At 34.3% G+C, this 21,865-nt stretch overlaps 1 protein-coding gene across 1 annotated transcript in view; it reads right to left on the reverse strand.

Annotated features, from left to right (window-relative positions):
• The window catches only part of LOC127853551 (dynein axonemal heavy chain 5-like), a 117,255-nt gene that overhangs the window by 84,336 nt on the left and 11,054 nt on the right, over positions 1-21,865 (reverse strand). Inside the window, 13 exon segments of the mRNA XM_052388130.1 lie at positions 836-1,165; positions 1,805-1,900; positions 2,168-2,369; positions 3,165-3,284; positions 3,868-4,049; positions 5,354-5,452; positions 7,200-7,293; positions 7,684-7,849; positions 8,391-8,580; positions 9,476-9,649; positions 14,298-14,426; positions 17,946-18,008; positions 19,368-19,400. Coding sequence (XP_052244090.1) covers positions 836-1,165; positions 1,805-1,900; positions 2,168-2,369; positions 3,165-3,284; positions 3,868-4,049; positions 5,354-5,452; positions 7,200-7,293; positions 7,684-7,849; positions 8,391-8,580; positions 9,476-9,649; positions 14,298-14,426; positions 17,946-18,008; positions 19,368-19,400 — 1,878 coding nt within the window.

Here is a 21,865-nt window from a genome sequence, read left to right on the forward strand (position 1 = left end):
GATGCTCTGCATTGGTTAGCACAAATAAGACTTTTCTGTTACAGCAAAGATATGGCAACTGAAGCATTTGAATGTGGTAGACTGCAGGAAAGTCTAGAAAATCAGGCTGTGAAAGTAAAAAGCTCTGCTAAGCAGACGAGAATCGACTCATTCTTCAAGTAAACATCAATGATCATGTGCATGTACATGTATTTTCACTTCTTGTATGAAAAGCTTTGTACAATGTATAAATGTATAAATACAATGTATCAACTGATGACTGTTATATTGTATGCAAAAAGATTAAAGTTCATTGAATATTTATGTTGTTGTAATTATATGTACAATGTATCAACTGATGACTGTTATATTGCATGCAAAAAGATTAAAGTTCATTGAATATTTATGTTGTTGTAATTATATGTCCATCAAATTCATGAAATCTCATAATTAAGACCACCTCGCTATTAAGACCACTTTTCAAAAGTCCCACAAGTGGTCTTAATAGCGAGGTTTCACTGTATAGGGAAGAGGAAGTGGGGTTAGGGGGTTCACCTATAATTTGTATGCCCTGTCCTTTTTAAATATGTGTCCGCCCCCCTTGATTTTATGTCCTATCTTAAAAACATCATTCCACCCTTTTTTGTCCCTCCTTCAATTGTCAATTTTCTCGTAAATTAAGACATATAGAGAGGATTTATATTGGTTATAGAAATAACAGTATTAAATTAAAAAATGCCAATGAAAAATTATGCATCAGTCACTATTTAGTGTTTTTGTCCCGGTTTTCTTGTAGTGTGTGCTTTGCGGTTGTGATCTCAACCTTGTTGTCGACCTTGTTGCACCAATCTCTCACCTCATACTCCATGAGTACACCAGCCATCTTGTTGTAATTCCTCACGATCTTCTTCGCCTCGGCTGTTTTCAAGATTGCAGGCTTCGTCTTGAACGCCTTCATCGGGTCCTCAATCTTCCGGTAGAGCTGTCGAGCCCACGCGATCTTACCCGCGACTGGTGGGAGGTTCCGGGGAATGATTGGATCCTGTTTGAACTTCTGGTAGAGCTTCCGGATGGACTCGAGGTCGCGGCCGTAGTTCACCATGACCTTCGTGTACTTCTCATTGATGTCGAGGTTCGAGCCGGTGATGGCCTCAAACTTGTTCAGCAGCTCAATGGCCTTCTCGGTCTGAAATCGTGATACAACAGATTGGAACAAATTGTCAAATGGAAATTTTTATCTGTACCCATATTCACCAACCTTTCACAGGAAATATTAACTTTTACTCAAAGGCACATTTCTGATTACTCCCTGGGATATTTGCATATTTGATTCCAACTTTTCTGATTATATAATGATAAAAAAAACCATTAAGTAATATTTATTAATTTTTGCACAAAGATATAAATAGAAAATAGTCAGAAACTTAAGAAATTTTCTTAATGTGAGGAACCTCCTTTAAGTTTAAAACAATCTTTGTGTAAACAATTTCATATTCAGATTTAATTGAAATTACATATTTAAGTGTGCCCCATCTAAAACATATAATACACATTTGCAAGCCTAGGAATAAGAAAAAATATGATTTATGTAAATATGTTTTCTTTTGTAATAAATATTTAAAAAACATTAGAGCTCATTTTTCTGAAATATACCTTTTTGATAAAATTTTACTTAAATATGACTGTAATCAAATTTATAAAAAAAAATCATGTATACAACAGAAAATTTAAAATTCAATTGACAAACAAAGCTACTAAGGATAACTCAGTGCGGACAATTAAGATATAAATAGCTTCAAAGGATGCCAGTGGTTTCCATGGTTACCGTGAGAGGCCTCTGGAACCAGGTGTCCATGAAGCTTTGTAGCATGCCCCGCATGTTCTCAATCTGGGAACGGAACTCCTGGTAGTCATTGTCAAACTGAAACATTTAATGGAGATATGCAAAATTCCAGCACAGACAAAAATAGAGTTATTTTCAAACAGTAGCAGATAAAACAACAGCATAGGTGTCATTAAACCCTTTCCCATTTAGTCATGTATTTTGACATATTTGTAGTCTCTTAGAAAATTATATTTAATTAAAGACCTTTTAACTGGATGCAAGTTTTAAAGGCTTCATTTTGGTCCCTTAGATACTGATGAGCAGCAAACAGCATAAAACCTGAACAGACTGCGAGTTTCTCACCTCAGCCTTCCTGTGGTCGAGAATATCATAGTTCTTCTTTCGAGCGTTGTCGACAATCGTCTTGTACTTGACGGCAATCACGTCGATGCCCTCGATCTTCACATCACTGAGGCCCGCAAAATTCTCAATTGTGTTGATCATGTCCGCAATTCGCTCTAGACGCTTGCAGAACGTATCGAACTTGCCAAAAATGTAGTTCTCACTGTAAAATGAATTGATGTTTATATGATAAGCATCAATTATTGAAGCTTGTTGTTTTATCAGAGCTTTTTTTGCAAATAAAAAATATATGATTTTACTTTCAGCTTTTTGGAAATATAGCTGTCATTTATAGATTTTTTTTCAATAATAAGTATTTAAAAGCTAACAATCAAGCAAGGCCATTTTCCCAAATGGTGGGAAACACCTCTGTTTATCATTATTTAACAAAGAAAACTTTCAATATGATTATGTGTTATATGGTTTCTAATGTAGCATAAAAACAACAACACAATTTTACTTTATATAAAAAAGGAAAGACAATTTATTTTTGGATACAAAACTTCTTTCTTTTTTATCCTTGAGCACTTCTTCATCTTCCATGCTCATAAAGTCAATACTGTAGGTATGAAGTACTCGTACCAAAATTGCATGCTTTAACTTCATACATGAGGTCTTCATAAAACTACACATATACCTCATTTTGAAAATAATGACATTTAACAGAAAATGCACTAAAACAATAAACAAAAACAAACTGAACGAAACATTTTTAAGCCTTAACCACTCAGATATGCACTTTAACATTCCTTCGAAAATTAAATAAATAATTTAAGACCTTCCTTACTAGATACAAATTTTAAAGTCTTAATTTTCAGCCCTTAGACACTGATGCCCACCAAACAGCATAAAACCGGAACAGACTGCGAGTTACTTGCAGGCTGTTCTGGTTTAATGCTGATTCCATATGTCCATTTTTCCCTTGCTTCTAAGCAGGAAAAGGTTATAGCACCATTACCTGAACTCAAACTGTTTCTCATTGGGTTTTTCCTTGAGTCTCTCCTTGGTCTTCTGGAACTGTTTCTGGTATTCTTCATTCAGCTGCATGCACTCGTTCAGACGCTTCAGAACCACCGGTCTGAACAAATGTAGATTATCATTAAATATTTGCATTGCATATCTAAGCTTCTTTTGTGGATATATAAACGTCTGAGATCTTTTATTTTGATTATCTTTACATTATTATTGTAGCGAGCTGATTAATAAAGGATATATGGGCATTATTTTGTATTATTATATCCTGCATATTTATTCTTATTCTTTGTGTTTATAAACATCAAAGGTCTATTAATTTTGTTAGGTTAATTTTCCAATTTTTTAAATTTGTAGGTGTTTTCTTTCCCTTAAAAACCATGTGCGACATTTCAAATAATTTCTTGGTTTGTTCAAGACTATGCAGTTTTATCTAATTATATGATTATTTATCATACATTATATCCACATTAAAACTTTACAATACATATTTCATTCTTGATTCATATTTTTCTAAATGTTTATATGTGATATTTCACATGAAAATTGGTGTTCTACAAGAAAATACTATCAAATAATGTCTAAAACTTAACTAAAACTAAAAGAAATTAATCTTTATTATTTTTTTGCCAGTGTTTTTTTAGCTCAGAACTTGAGCAACATTTCACATTATTTCTTGTTGTTTGTACCTTTGATGCTCCCATATCTTGGTGACATCATGCATGATGTAGTGCTTGCACGTGGTGATCATCTGGTTAGTGACCTTGACGAAGAGTGAGGTCATGCGCTCAGATGTGTTGTAGTACTGCGAGATGCTGTAGATCATACGGATGGCATTCATCAGGCTGGGAATGTGCTCTATCATTGAGGCCTGAAGAATAGGAAATTAAATGTTAATGTGCTTAAAATAGAGGCCTAAAGAATGGGAAATAAAATGGGAATGTGCTTAAAGATAGAGGCCCAAAAAATGGGAAATAAAAATGGGAATGTACTTTAAGATAGAGGCCTGAAGAATGGGAAATAAAATGGGAATGTGCTTTAAGAAAGAGGCCTGAATAATGGGAAATAAAATGGGATTGTGCTTTAAGATAAAGGCCTGAAGAAAATAAAATAAAATGGGAGTGTGCTTTAAGATAGAGGCCTGATGAACAGGAAATAACATGTGAATGTGCTTTAAGATAGAGGCCTGAACAATGGGAAATAAAATGTAAATGTGCTTTAAGATAGAGACCTGAGGAATGGGAAATAAAATGTGCTTAAAGATGGAGGCTTGAATAATGGGAAATAAAAAGTTAATGTGCTTAAAGATGGAGTCTTAAAGAATTGCTATATCATGGAAGCCTGACAAACAATAATGAATTGGAATGTGCTCTATCAGAATGCAGAATGGAAATACGAACCCATTTGTACTTAATGTCATGGAGAATCAGAATAAAAATGAGAATGTGATATGTGAACGGATGATTGAGGCCAGAAGAATGGTTTTAAATGTCATCAGCTCAAAATCTCAAAATGATCATGGGTATCACAAGATATTTTGAACAAGAGCACCGCATAACGGGTGCCACGCTCGGCTGCGGGTGCAGTTTTTAATAAATAAAAGCTTCTCAGATTTTTTTTTGATTTTTTTAAGAGGTCACAGTGACCTTGACCTTTGACCTAGTGACCCAAAAATGGGTGTGGCATGTAGAACTCATCACGGTGCAGCTACATGTGAAGTTTCAAAGTTGTAGGCTGAAGCACTTTGATTTAAGAGCAAATGTTCAAAACCTTAACAAAATGTAAAAGTTTTAGCACGACGCGGACGACGAGCTGGCTATGACAATTCCTCAGGTTTTCTCCGAAAACAGCCGAGCTAAAAATCACAGCAATCAGCATGAAATACAAATGTTTGCTAATGTTTGTATGTTTTTGAAGTCAGATAAAAAAAACTACAGTGAAGTGGAAGCAAGAAAAAACTGCCCATGTGCTGTTCAGCAACATATCTTGATGTCAGCCATGCTTACTATACATTAGCCTTGTTCTGAACCACTCAAGAATTGCCATTAGGGCTTCAACCATTGAACAAACAAACTGCATTTGAAATTGAACTTGAAACATATTTTATTTGTTACATACATGCCACATTATTGAAACCACTTGTTGTTTTTGCTAAAATAACATATAAATGCCTACCGGGGTGCACTTGACGAGAGGTCCAAAGAACTTGTCGAGAGTGTACAAGTACTTGACATTGTCCTTAGCCTCGTTGGCATAGTCAGTGATGTAGCCATCCTGAATAAGGAAAAAATTTAAATATTATATGAGCCTGGGAAATCGGAGATTTATCCATGTGCATAAAGTGTCATCTCAGATTAGCCTGTGCAGTCCACACAGTCTAATCAGGGGCGATACTTTCCGCTTGAATGGTAGTTTTCCGTTAAAAGGAAGTCACTTCTTAGCAAAAAAATGAGTAAAGGCAAAGTGTTGTCCCTTATTAGCCTGTTCACACTGCCAGGGTTCGACATTAACTTTTTTTACAGCCAGACCATCGGACCAGCTCCTCTTAAAATGTACTAGCCGAATCTGATGTCTACTAGACCATAAATGACATAGCAAATAAACACAATTGTGTCGTGTAACTGTTTAATCAGGTTTTGTCAGTAACTTATTAGTGAACACAAGAACGTTAATTTGATGCACAGAGTAAAAAATAAAATAAAACTATTTAACAACATAAATTGTTTGTGATAATTTCACTGTTTATCACCAGTTAAACAAATGATGTCTGTACAGCAGGTGACATTTATTCAGCGTCATCAAATTCTGGCCTCCTTGACCGCTGTGCTCCATGCTACCACAGCTCCAAGGCCCTTTTTCCATCATAATCCATGTCAGTTTTACCGTCGGATTCTTCTTTATTAACTTACTTGTCGGACGAAAATCCAATCTTGAACAAAGCCATTCTTTAAATTACATTCTCTCGTCTGCTACGCCAAAATGTTTACATTGATGATACCGATTTTCGATAGAAGTCGTAAAAACATGATGTAAAGTGTTGAGACACTGCAGAAAATCATTAATATTCATGACAACTTGACCAATGGAAACAAGCAATTTCTGTGGGAAGCTCTCCTTCGCGTATTAAAATAGCGATGAGTCATGTGAATGCTCTGCGTTTATTTATATACGCTAGTTTTGTTCTGATGTAAATAACGGATACGAGAGTTAATTTACACATTAAGAGAAAAAGGTTTTTGGTTAGTTATAGTTAAAACATGTATATGAATCAGTATAGAATTTTTTTGTACGACCAGTCGTACAAGCTAGCCCACAGTTTTACTAGACCGACCAACGATCTTACTAGACAATGTCTGTCGGACGTGCCTTAGTGTCGAACCATGACTGCACAGGCTAATCTGAGACGACACTTTTCGAATATGCATCAAACATGTTTTCACAGAGCAAAGCTCATATACAATGTGCCCATAGCAGTGGTACATTTACTACACAGGTGGCTAGAAATGCTAAGTCAACCCAAAAGGTCATTTAAATGCCACTGAAGAGTATTTTGATTAGCAACTTCTATATATGTATAACAAAATAACTCAAAGCCTATGGGTAATTTTTTATTTAAATACTGCTTTCCTTTAAAAAACATTGCTGATTGTAATATGTGGTGTTTTAAATGATGCATCAGTTATATAAAAGAAAATAGAACAAATAGTCTTATTGTTAGAACATAATGTTTGCATGAGTTAAAGGTTAGTACTGCATTAAGTATACAAAGTATGTGACCATCGTTCTGGGAACATTGGGATTAATGTATGTGAAAGCCTTTCCATTTAAATGAACAGATTTTTGTTTGTTTAAAGAAAGTCTCTTATAAACAAAATGCCAGTCTAAGCAAAAAGTGACGTCCTTGATTATCCTGTGCAAAATGCATGGGCTAATGTAGGGCGACACTTTACACACATGCATTACGCCCCATTTTCACAGAATGAGTTTTTTTTTAAATATTCCAAGCATATGTTTGACTAACCAGCTCCTTCCATCGCCGTAGCGACTTGGACTTCGCCACCTGCAGCACTCCAAGAACAGCCTTCACACGTGGACTCTTCATCTGCTCCAGGAGGCTACAAACCAGTTAATCATTATTCCCAGGAGGATACAAAACAGCTGATTGTTTTTTATACAGTGCAGTACAAACAAGTGAATTTTCACTGAAGGAGGCTATAAATTTACAGATAGAATGGTTACAAATGAATCGAATATTTCCAAAAATCTGCATATATGACAGTAACCTACGCATTATTTACAGAGTATGACCATTATATATATTTATTTGCATACCTTTTTTGTCTTATTGTTAATGAAAATATAGACCCACAAAACAACGCACTTTTAATGACAAAAAACACACACAAACAAATTTCTTCCATTATAACTAATGAGTAATGGCATTCTACTGTTTACTTTTAAAGCAACAAATTTACACAATTTCTCCATAAATGTCTTTGACCTACTTGTTAAACTTGGCCATGCGGGACTTCCAGTAGTTGAGTTCAGCGGTGGGCCCGATGTCGTCTGCCTCCCGTCTCATCTGTTCGCTCTCCGCAAGCACCTGCTCAATCTGGCGTGACCACTGGTCACAGAGACCCTCCAACTTCTCCAGGTAGTCAGAGTTACTGGCTGCAACGGAAACAGAACGTTCATTAACATCTATTGACAGGAAATAGAACATACCTTTAATTACGTCAAAGTTATTTGGTGCAAAGGGAAATAGAACATACCTTTACATCTATTGAAGCAAACTAGGTCAGCATTGATGAGGTTTATGTTTATTTGAAAGGCGACCACTAGCAAACTTTAAATTTATTTGTGTTCATCACTTACCTTGTATTTTACCAGATATGTTATTTACTCTATCAACAAGGGCAAACTTAGAAAACTTGTGTTAAGATTTTTGTGTTCAGCTAATACATTTATTTTAAATCAAACGCTTAGCTTAAGTCCTTTTTATTAAATCATTTGCTGTCTTAAATTTTGAATGAAACATGAAAACCATCAAAAGAAATCAAACAAAAAAATGATGATGTAATTGTAACAGGCCTGAATGCATAAAGTTGCTGAAGTCAAAATGCGTGATATATCGAAAGAAAGACTATTACCCAACTTTCAAGTTTGCTGTAAAGGTTTTCAATTAAATTAAAAAATGGTAGTCACAACTAACCGACGGACTGATAGTCAGCAGGCGTCTCAATGTGGTCAATGACAGTGCCGATGCCGTTCTCCTCCAGCGTGATCTGCCCCTCCATGTTGGTGAGTGCGTTCATCAGGTTGTTGATGAACTTCTCCAGCTGCTCGAGGAAATCCTCGATCTGAACATTGTTGCCCTTGCCGTTGTCAATGTCTCCCCATTGCTGAAAAAGGGTGAAGTGTGAAGCGTGAAAACAGTCGTAAATGTCCCACCATTGCAGAAAAAGCGAGAAGTGTGAAAATAGTTGTAAATGTCACCTCATTGCAGAAAAAGCGTGAAAACAGTTGTAAATGTCGCCTCATTGCTTAAAAAGCATTATAAACATTTTTACTTTTTGCCAATACTTCCAATAAATCTTACTTACACCCATGCACTGCTTTTTCAGCAATACTCCAGGTCAAAAAACAACCAAAATGTATGGATCACACACATGGTGAAAAGTCTCTTGCACATCTACACATCATGGTAATGACATTTGAAGTTTCAAACTAATAGCTTGATAAATGTGGGAGAGGTCAGGTGCAGGAACTTTGAACATTTAATGCAGACTCATGTATTGATCAACCAAAACATGGACCCACAGAGTGTCTCCAACATACCCCCTACACCTCTCAAAATTGGTTTGCCAAGCGCAGTTAGACAAAGACTTACACATTTTTTCTGTGAGCTAGAATACTTTCTTAAATCCAAAACATTCTTATGTAGATCAACTAAAAAAACACAAATAATTGACATGCTCTTTTGACCGACATTTGTATTTGCCATGGGCAAAGTTTCCCAATTGGTGTAAAATGTACATTTTATGTGCTGTGCAGTATTTTTATTCTTCTTTTCTTATTGTTACAATAAACCTTGATTCCTATCACTATTTCTGCACACTTTGCAAAGGAAATCTGGGAATATTTGTCAACATTATACCGTTTCATAACAGTTTCATCACAATTTTATATCCATGCTATATATTCGGTCACATTTTAAAAGATATTATAATAATACATCAACACAAATTGTTAATTTCTTTCCAATATCAAGCTCATAACAAGCCCTAGATTGCATACCTCCAATGAGCGCAGGGAGGGCAAGACGATGTTGGAGAAATGGCGCTCCAGTCCTTTCAGTATCTTGCCACTGCTGCAGTCCATCATGCCAAAGTTCACCTCGTTGGCCAGGTTGGCGGGGGTGATGGCCTTGTTGGTTGTACGCAGGAAGTACAGGCACATGCCTCTCAAACCCTACAAACAGACATGTTCAGGTTTCTTCCTTATGGGTCATTTGATGTACAGGCATATTCCATTTTCAACTGGTATTGTTTTGTTGCAGTGTAAAATATAAAAGTACCCCTCTGGGAAAACTTGGCAAAGATATTTTAAAGCTTTTTATTTTAGCTTAAAAGCCTAAGGCTTATTGAAACGCTCATGAGTTGTTGTAGGAAAATTGAGCTTAATATATATGCGTAAAGAATCGTTCCAGATTAGTAAAGAATCGTTCCAGATTAGTAAAGAATCGTTCCAGATTAGTAAAGAATGATTCCAGATTAGTAAAGAATCGTTGCAGATTAGTAAAGAATCGTTCCAGATTAGTAAAGAATCGTTCCAGATTAGTAAAGAATTGTTCCAGATTAGTAAAGGATCGTTCCAGATTAGTAAAGAATCGTTCCAGATTAGTAAAGAATGATTCCAGATTAGTAAAGAATCGTTGCAGATTAGTAAAGAATCATTCCAGATTAGTAAAGGATCGTTCCAGATTAGTAAAGAATCGTTCCAGATTAGTAAAGAATGATTCCAGATTAGTAAAGAATCGTTCCAGATTAGTAAAGAATCGTTCCAGATTATTAAATAATGGTTCCAGATTAGTAAATGCAGTGGCACAGGCTAATCTGGGACAGCTCTTTCAGCATACACTGGATTTTGTTTAGAAGATACTTAAAAAAAATGAAAAACTGCATAAAGGACACTTAACAAACAATCATAAGCACATTTATCCCAGAGCACTGATCATATCAAAATGCAGCACATACATCCATGATATGCAGCACATACATCCATGATATGCAGCACATACATCCATGATATGCAGCACATACATCCATGATATGCAGCACATACATCCATGATATGCAGCACATACATCCATGATATGCAGCACATACATCCATGATATGCAGCACATACATCCATGATATGCAGCACATACATCCATGATATGCAATATGGTATTTAAAACCACTAATAAATAGTAAAACCTAAGATGCGTTATTACACATGAATGTTTTGTGATTAATTTCGTCCAATAAGCTGCGTAAGGATTATAGCCTTTAAACCTGTTTACTTTTCCAAGGTGATACCCTAATTGTTTTATGTTATGAATCGCCCGGAGTAGTATACTTTGAGCTTAAAGGAACAAGTATTTTCTGTCCGAGTATGTTTCTGGTATATCATTATTCTATAAGTGCAGCTGCATGTTTGTATATGTTACTTAACCATGTTTGTGTATGTTATTTTACCATGTTTGTGTATGTTATTTTACCATGTTTGAGTATGTTATATAACTATGATTGTACATGCACATGTAAGTGCAGTTGACAATCAAAACAGGGAAAATAAACATTCATGATATTGTGTTTCAAAATTAATCAAAATAAGCGCTGATTCGATTTGACATAGAAAGTTTCAGGAAAACGTGTGCTACTTTTTCAGTATTTCCACAATGAAAACAACAAGAGCACTGCATAACGGGTGCCACGCTCAGCTACGGGTGCAGTTTTGAATAAATTAAAGCTTGTCAAAATTTTTTTTTTTAAGGTCACAGTGACCTTGACTTTTGACCTATTTACCAAAAAACGGGTGTGGCATGTAGAACTCATCAAGGTGCATCAACATATGAAGTTTCAAAGTTGTAGGTGGAAGCAATTTGATTTTAGAGCCAATGTTTAAAACCTTAACAAAATGTTAAGGTTTTAGCACGTTGCGGACGGCGGACGACGAGCTGGCCATGACAATACCTCGGGTTTTCTCCGAAAATGACGAGCTACAAATTAATACCATTGAACACTTTCAGATCTTGCTTCCTTTACGAATGGCCTATATGGACCATATTAAGCTGAACAAATATTTGTACCAGTTTTACTATTTTTGATATGTATATATGTTATGATAAGGCATTAAATGATGCCTGTTATGCCAAAACGGGTCTTAAGTGTGTGCCCAGCAAAGCTCAAGACCAGTCTGCATATCTGCGCAGCATTTTGTAACTCATTTGTTCGGTGTAATTAGTAAACAATTTAACAAACTTCAAAATAAGACTCTAATTTTTAACACTCAAGTAGGTTAAAATATGTTGGCTGAAACACATAATAATGCAGACCTCCAAATCATTTTATACCTGGTTAATAGGTTGAAAAAACTCACATAGATTTCACATGAAATTTTAACAAGCATGCTTTTTTTTAACAGTAGTACTTTTATGTACAGAACAAAAACCATTCAAATGTGAAGTTAAAGTCAAATTTTTCCTTTGTATTAACCAGCATTTAACTCTCTTTAAAGTTATTGTAAAATGACTTATGGATTTCAAACTGTCCTCGGCCAGAATGATTTGTAGACAAACATATTCACACATCCGTGACAACATTTCATTATTTGCATTGTATTAATTAGCGCTCATGTTTGTTGCATGAAAGAAGAACCTACATTTAAATACTCATTATCTGATTTACTCCACTAACATTTCTTTCAACTTTTGCAATGATAAAGGCTTTGTTATCTACTGATGACCTATTGTGGAGAGTGTTTTAAAACTTTCATGAAATGAATATTGCACAAAATCAACCACCCCCTCCTGGATTCAATGAAGTACATTGTCAATATAAACAGACGCTTAATGTTCTTTTCTTCTTTATTCAAGGCAGTAATAAAATACTTTATCTTATGTATTGATTATCTATAAAACATTTATGTTATTTGGTAGAGGGAAAGACCCTATTAAATTATGTTTATGTACTCAACCATGGGATTAATTTTGGAATACAAGGAGGTTTTTAATGAAGAATTAAAACGGTTTCCTAAAACAGTACTTTGAATGCTGTTTTTCAATAGGTAGAATTCAAAAGTAAAGTTTCCATTAACTGTGTGATACATACATTGCACTTCGTGAAGAGGTATTATTGTTATCAGCCATATCAAGAAAAGTAAAGAATATGAAATGTTACAGTTTATTATTGAGCTAATTGTGATGTCTTTTTTGTCACTGATGAAGAATGAAATACATAGTAAATTTATATAAATATGAGGATTTATTTTGTTCTTCAATACTTTGTTATTGATTGCAACCATGCAATACTAATGCTATATAAACAAATATAAAAGTTTCAGTCTAAAACGAGCATCAGTTTGTCAAGAGAATCAAATTTCTGGAAAAACATCCCATGTATCGTAAATGTCACAATTGTTCACCATCAAACAGAATCAATACGTAAGAGATCATTTAGTCAATACCAGAGCAATTATAAATGAAACTTAACAACTTTCATGCCACTCCGCGTATCAATAAACTTGTCGTATTTTTAATCATCATTCAGCGCTGTTGGCACCCAGTTCAAAATCAACTTAGCCAGCATTTCTGGGCTCAAATTGGTTCAAATTACCCGAGAGAAGCGGTAACAAAAAAACGAATACTAATCAATGTTCCGTATAATTTAGCCCTCATTTTACAATGAATAATGGATGCCCAGCGGTTCTTTGGAAAAAAACTCTCACAACAACCAGCAAGACATTGGCCTGAATTGTTTTTATTTTTATGTGCAATCAATAGATGTCTGCTAAACAGGATTAAATGCACATTATCTGCTCCAAAGTAATTCAGGGTGGTTTCAATTTTTGATATTAGTGGTTTTGTAGAAATAAATGTCATAGACGAAATGTCATATTATGTGTATGTCAATAACGTTAGCGCTCACAATTGATAGCTTCGTTATTACATTTTTTTAAAGCATTATAAAAACTGTTATTATTAGGGGAAAGGATTTTCTAACAACACTAATGAAAATCATTCTCCATTTATGCACATGGCAAAAATATGTATAAGACTTAGATTGCAGATAAATAATGCAAAATCTGAACGAAAAAGTGAAAATGTTTAAATGAGCAAGCGAATAGGAAAGTTTGCGATAAAAGTAGAATGAGTGAGCAAGGAAGTATTAAGTAAGTGAGGAATCTAGTGACCAGCTAGTTTGTGGGTTAACTCTTTCAGTGCTGGAACCGAATTTTGAAGGCCTTTGCAAACAGTTTGGATCCAGAACGTGGTGTCTCATCAGGATCCAAACTGTTTGCTATTTTTATAGTATTCTTTGAAAAAAAATCCAAGAAAATGCTAATTTTAGAAATTCAGCAGACAACATTTTAGCAGACGACAAATTTCCCTGCATGCAAAGGGTTAATTACTGAGGAAGTGGGAATGTGAGCCATGTGTGTGTCTCAGTGAGTGTGTTAGGAATGTTGAGTAGAGACTGAGTGGGTGAGTGGGTGGGAGTGAGGAAGTTAATGAGTGGGCCAGCGTATGAGTGTGCTTTTGCAAGTGAGTCTTTTGAGTAATTGAATGTAATAGTGTTTGACAATGTTGAGTTGAGACTGAGTGAGTGTGTGAGTGAGGAAGTTAGTGAGGAAGTGGGCCAGTGTATGAGTGTGTTTTTACGAGTGAATCTTTTGAGTAAGCGAATGGGAAAGTGTGTGCGAAATGTTGTGTTGTGATTGAGTAAGCAGTTAAGTGAAAAGCAAATTGTGCTGGTACATAACAGAGTGAATGGGCGAGAATGACAGTAACATGATCTAAATATACATTATATAAACCACAAATACTTTCATCACTGCCACAGTCCCTGCCTACCTCTGTGTCCCCAGTGGTGAGGAAGAGCTTCTTAGTGGGGTTACCAGTACCCGACTTCTGCACATCCTGGTAGAAGAACATCAGCTTCCGGTGCCCATCCAAGGCAAAGAATCGCTCAAACAGCTCAAACTGAAAGCATAGTGGCATATAATGGAGTGATTGAATTCTTACAAGTTACATTTTTTTTATGAACACTCTCAGTTGACTGAAACCATTATTGTGATATGGAGAGATTGCAAACTTACAGGTACAAGCTATATGTGAACCTCTTGGTTGCTTTGTGTAAAAACAATTTATGAAAGTCCTGGTATAAATGTTAAAATCCACTTAACCTGCCACTGAAAGAAAGATAGACATGCAGGACAATAACATAAATTTGCAGGATTTAGTCATATGTAAATTGTTTTTTGGAAAGTAATTTATTGTGGATTCATTTGATTTTGTTGCCATGAACATTCTGTATTTGTATCATCATGTATATTTGCTTGATAAAAAAATTGTGGATTTACAAAAATGTTTGATACAAGACTTTGGGCTAAATATTTATTGAACATTTTATTCCTTTGATGAGCGCACCCCTAGAAATCCATGAAAATTTATCACCCACAAATAATATTTGCTTTTATTAAAATCTAGATTTTAATGCATAGCTGAATCACCATTTTTATATATTGTTTTGTTGACATTAGACGTCTGTTTAAAATTTTCTTTTAAGGGTGTTGAGGTCAATAGAAGCTATTTCCCAGGACTTTTTTTAATTCTGTTTGAATATTACAATTCAGTGACTGTTTTTAATTATGTTTGAATATTACAATAGAGTGTACATGGGATTTGTCATTATGTTTCTCTGAGGATAGAAGTGGTCTATTAACATAAGTGATATTAGCACACATGATATTTAAACATCCATCTTAAATACCAAGGTAAACTTCCGCTTTATTGGTATCAACTAATATACCAAGGTGTCTGGGCAAATATGATCAGAAAATGTGGGACATGTTTAGTATTGGATTTGTGATATAGATCCTTGTGTAAACAACATATGAATTGATACGGGATTCTTCCGATGCTATCATAGTTTGCAATGATCGAAGATGATACAGATCAATACCAATAGTTCCAAATTTTGAACATTTAAGAATACTGTACTGTCTGGATTATGTTAATTCATGTACATTAATTAATTGTTTAAAAATATGGCAAAAGTTGTTTCTTAAATCTTGAAAACTGGGTACATAAAGTACTAAACATCCCACAATTTTCAATTTAACAATGCAACATGCTATCCTGTACTTTGTCCACCGCTAACACAACATGTGCTTAATTGACTAATTGTGTTGCTTTTGTCTTCATTTTTGAATCTTAGTACTCTGCCTCTGTGCAAAGCTTATAAATAAAAACAATGGAGCCTTGTTCTGAGAAAACTGGGCTTAATGCATGTGCGTAAAGTGTCGTCCCAGATTAGCCTGTGCAGCCCGCACAGCTTAATCAGGGATGACACTTTCCGCTTTTATTGTATTTTCAGTTTCAAGGGAGTCCCTTCTTACCAAAACATCAAGTTTAGGCTGAAAGTGTCGTCCCTGATTAGCCTGTGCAGACTGGGATGACACTTTACGCACATGCATTAAGCTCAGTTTTCTCAAAACAAGGCTCAATGTATTTTTGTGTGTGATTTTAGTGCGTGACTTATGCATGATGCATGGGTAAATATATCATTGAATATAGGCACAGCATACACATTTAATTATTGGGAAAAAATATTTATAATATGTTATTTAAATACCTTGCAAATTATTTACCATTACAAAAATAATTAGGTACTAGATATTATTTGTTCTCTGCAAACATGACGTTCGGAGTAAACACAGGACATTGGAAATCAAGTCCCTCCTGCACACTTCAAGTGCAAAAAACCATTCAAGAATGCACACAGGAGAATGCCCATATTTACTTAACCAAAGCAAGTTGTCTTCTTAACATGGCAGCTGTTTATATTCAAGTGTCTTCTATTCATGACAGCATAAAAGCCACTGAATTGTAACTCATTAAAACATTAACTTGTCCCAGCCTTAGAGTAAACACAGATTTTGGATATATTTGCTAGTAGAAATCGGACCAAAGCTGGTCTTAAATCTGTATCAAACACATATTCAATATTATCGTTAAGTTTAAGAATCATTCAGTTAATAATTGGCAAGTTAATAAGCCCTGTGCAAAATGACTTTGGAAGGACAGACGAAGGTTATTCAGAGTTTTTTATCAGGTTACATTTAACCTGTTGCGTGTAACAAACTGATTTACCCTCATAATAATTAATCCACAAGTTCTTTAGAATTTGTAACAGATTACCTTAAGGAGATTAGGTGTAACTCTATTTACAATGTATCATGGTGCAGTGTAGCGAGATTAAGGTTTGATAAACTGTTCAATAGTGTGCGTTAAAAAAAAAGATTGTTAATGATCAAGAGGGCCAGATTTGGTATAAGGTTATTTCAATATCAATTACTTAACATTATATCATGTTCTTACCGCAGCCAATATTATTTTTGAATTGATTGTGACAATTTTTTAATCTGAAATTGAGGAATCTGTTTATATTAATTTATATATTTACCTTAGTAAGCCTATGCACTGTTGAAAATATACCTGTCTATTCAAAGTTTAATCAATATGCAATTCTAATCAGAAGATCTAAACATAATAAATGGCAGGGTTTATTTTTATATTAAGGGTCATAATGCAGTCCTTTTGAAGTATGTATACAGTAGCAAAATGAATTATTATTTTCACAAAATTGTAGGCATCTTTCACAAAAGGCAGGCGGTAAGTTGTGAACGACTTGAACAAACTAATTATACGTAAGAATTAATATTTGTTGTATAAAATACTATTTTATTTATAGAATACAAGTGTTAAAGCACTCACATCTGACTTCAATGCAAGATCATTCAATGAACACCTTGTTTTTAATATGCCAATGGCCTTTCTAAAGAAGTTATAAAAGCTCTCAATATTGGAAATGAAAAGATTTCATTCACTGCACTCTACAATCCCTTACAAAGCTTTATATACGCAATAGAACATTTACACGTATAATCATTCAATTGAACTTAACGTCACCAAAAAAATGAGGCAACCAAAAGAACACATATTTTCCAGAAATAAATCTTCTCAAAAACATATAACATAGGCCCTTATAATAATTCTTAAGAGGCAAATTATTAGAATGTATTAGTCTAAGAGATTATATAATATAATATGCAACAGAAAATGACAATAAACTAGAGTTTTTCTTTGTATAGTGATGCATGCTCATCATGCAACAAGTCTTAATATGATGAAAGTAGTCATAATAATCCTGTAAAACTTCTGAGTTCAAAAGGGGCATAACTTAAGCAACGTTAAATATACATCATATCCCAAGGAACAGAACAGTTTGAATACACTGACATACAGACAGACAGACAGATAGATTGCTTTCGGGGTTATAATAACTGTGATGCGTCAAGTGTCCTCTCAAATTAGCCTGTACAAATCAGGATAGACACTTTCCGCTTTTATGTTATTTTATTATTAAAAGGAACGCTTAACGCACATGCATGAAGCCCTATTATCCCAGAACCAGGCACATATGAGTGAAAGCCCTACCTGCTCATCAGACAGGATGTGGTCCTCAACCTGGGCATCATCCAATCCAAGGGCATCTCCAACCTGAAATATGGCAAACATTAACTCTTCCAGTGCTGGAACTGAATTTCGAAGGCCTTTGCAAACAGTTTGGATCGAGATCAGACATCTCATCAGGATCCAAACTGTTTGCTATTCTGATAGTATTCTTTGAAAAAAATCAAAGAAAATGCTAATTTTAGAAATTCAGCAGACAACATTTTTGCAGACGCCAAATTTCTCAGCATGCAAAGGGTTGAAGTCTGAACATCTTTCATCAAATGGCACATGTTTGAGTCCGAGTTATTTTTTAGCCAAAATAAATGTCGCTTTTCAATTATACAACAAATGTTAGTAAATTTATATTTAATATTCTAAGTGTATTTCTAGAATTGGAATGTAACATAAGTATAATTACAATATCTGTAATCTAATTTAAGAGTCATTTTTAGAACATGTATGCCCCACCAACTTGCAGAAAAGTAATCCATGTGACCCTGACCATTCATGTGAAAACCAGAAGGGATGAAACTTAGTCAAGAGTTACCTGCATAATAATATATATGATCATAAGCATTATCAAGTTATTGTTTGGAAACAATATTCATGTTAAAAGCCTATGTTATCATAATCTTTTAACCTGTAGACCTCAAAAACAATAGACATCTCCCATTCCTCACACCTAACCAGCACACTAATTTAGATTATCATAGCTCAAAGAATTCTATTAATATTGAAACCAATTTCAATATTCAACACTGGTTATTTTGACCTTTGACCTAATAACCTCAACATGAAAGTTTGCATTCTTCCACCCCAGAAACAACTTTACAAATTTGCATTTTCAAAGCCCTCGTCACTAGATATTGTGTGAAAACTTAATTTCGTGCAACAAGCCAAAGTGCCCTTGACCTGTGACCTGTTTTTCTCAAGTCATAAGGGTTCATTATTTCATCCCAAGTAACCAGTGCACCAATTAAGATGATAGCAGGTCGAAAAATTCTCAAGGCATTGCGCAAAACCAAATTTACAATGACAAGACCTTGCGACCTTGACCTTTAACACGTTGATCTCAAAATCAACAGGGAAAATAATCTTCCTTTCCTTCCGATTTTATTAACAACCATACCAAATTTTCATAATCGTAAGTCAAAACATTCTCAGAAACTACCACCTGACCTAACCAATCAAACAAAGGATAGGTGCAAAGCAATATCCCCCGCTTCTTCGAAGGGAGGCCTAAATGTTGTTGACAATGATAATAAGTAGGCCTAGTATTCTGTAAACTACCACTATCTAATTGGCAGAAATTAACAGTGTCTATCAATGCACTTAATGAAAGGTGTCCAAGAATTGATTTTGTGGAAAAAAAGGGCATTGTAAGAGATAACATTTTTTTCTCACCAGTTTGAAGATTGCCTTGTGCCGAGCATCGACCTGAAATTAAAATGTAATCATATTCAAATTACTTTTTTAAATTTGGAAACAGTTTTAAAACCTGAAATCATTTGGGTTTTACAGGAGTATATGTTTATACAACAACAAGTGCTTTTAACATGTTGGAAATCGCAAAAGATTGCCAATATTAAGTTTTCATAATGGAAAGCCATCCACTTTCATACGGTAGGTTTTATCAGTGGGACAATCATCCATGTTGCATTCAAAATGGAAACATGAAAAACTTGAATGTACTAAAGTTGAAGATGTATATGTAAATAATTACCTGTCAAAAGACATTAAATACCTTATGCTAATGCAAAGAACTAAACATATTACGGGTATTTTAATTTTGCTCACCCAATTGGATCACTGAAAACAAACTTAAAAAGCCACTTTAAGTCACAATGTATTCAAAAACAATAAATGATTATTGTAATTTTCCTATGGTACATTACACGTAAAAGGGATTAATATGTTGGCAAACAAACAAATAATCTTTGTATAATGATATTTATGGAATGTTGAAGCTGTTACTGGAACTCTTTAAACCACCCTAAGTGATATCTATAAATATCACAGACATATTGAAAAACACATGTTTACATTTTAGGCTACATCTAGCCGCCATACATAATTTGACGGATAAGAGCAAAAGTGTCTTGTCTGCGGAAAAGTTCCCAATTTAGATACAATAATTTTGCTCTCAACTCTCTACACATGCCAAAACATTAACAAACATATATGTCTACAGTCTATACGTCTACACGTCTATATATACATCAAACATAGAAAGTCTGGAGTATGACAGCATACTTTCAGCATTTCTAATGGCATCCAGTTGTAAATGTCAATGTTATCTCAACATAGCCCAACATAGCCTTTGAAAAGCCGAGGTGAACTGTCGAGTTCCTTGATAAAGCACAAAGTATTGCAGACAAATAATGGCACCGTAAAGACGTTAACGGTGGTACTCCAACACCCTGAAAACTGGAATGTCTGACAACCGGATAAAAGGACATGTATAATACACAAGAGAACATGGTGACCACTTATAGTTTTATGTTGACTAGTATTGCCCTCAGATTAGACAGACTGATTTCAGAGCTAGATTGTGATGTACCACAGAAAAATGGCTAATATTTACACAATTTTATAACTGGAAGAGTCCCTGTGAAGGGATCGAACTGATAATCTCTCATAATTGTTAGGTCCCATGGCTATAAAGGTTCTTAGTCTCATATTAGAATATTGACAAATGAGAATTGTTGTAAAAATGTTTACAGAATGCTTAGAACAATCTTGACCAATGAGAATGCTTTTCAGAATATTTACCAATGAGAATGCTTGTAGTAATATCAATGAAAATGCTTGAAATAATATTGACCAATGAGAATGCTTGTAACAATATTGAACAGTGAAGATACTTGTGGCAATAAAGACCAATGAAAAGGCTTATAACAATAAAGACCAATAATTAGAATATTTAATTTGAATAACAGTTGAGCTTTGATTTCAATTATTGGAATGTTAAAATTAAATTAACCAAATACAATTATAAACTAGTTATGCAAGGTTTTGAAATAATATTGAATTATATTTCTTGTAAATTGCCATTTTTGTCTTCACAAGAATTATTTACAGTACACTATGCAGCATATATAGATATATATATAGTTGGTAATCTGTTAATACAATTATTTTGACCCCTGTTATTTGTTAAATGTTTTTGAAATCATTCATTTTTCCCAAAAGATTGACTTGACAGGCTAGCATTTTACCAATTTTTAATTGTATTAATGTCCAAGCCTTTGAAATATATATCTAGAAATTTTACTCAATTGGTTTTTCGATTGGAAAAAACGTGTATTTAAGGTATAATATACAATAATCATGTAAAAAATAAAATATTAAACACCTTAAACAATGGACACACAGGTCTTTGAAAACAATTTTTAAGTTGACCAAATCATAAAATACCAGGTAGATTAAATCAACCCTGGCAGTGTTTTAAAGCCATTGAAGACAGCATGATGAACTTTATGCGATCAATCGAGATGAATACTTATTGATTACTGAATTAGAACAAATAATTGATCAGAACAAAGATGATTCTACAGTATTGACAAAAAGGTGACACTGAAATCAACGAAATCTTTGGCAAACCATCAACCACTGTATAAAATTGCTCTGTAAATTTAACACAGTATACGCATGTAGTGTATTTAAATTTAAAGATCTAATCTTTATATTGGAGATTAATAAAGCTTTTGGAATGGTTTTCAATAAGCTGTAATTAATATTTTGGCTTGAAAGCAGAGACTTAAACTATTCAACTCATCGTGATTCATATTGTTCCGTTTTTCTTAAATTGATTTTATTTTAGTTCAGCATTATATATAACATTCAATTCAGGCTGTTTCTATGCAGGGGTTGAGTTGAAAGAAAATGTAACAAAACAAATA

Source organism: Dreissena polymorpha, chromosome 12, assembly GCF_020536995.1.
Source record: "Dreissena polymorpha isolate Duluth1 chromosome 12, UMN_Dpol_1.0, whole genome shotgun sequence".
NCBI classification, from domain to species: domain Eukaryota; kingdom Metazoa; phylum Mollusca; class Bivalvia; order Myida; family Dreissenidae; genus Dreissena; species Dreissena polymorpha.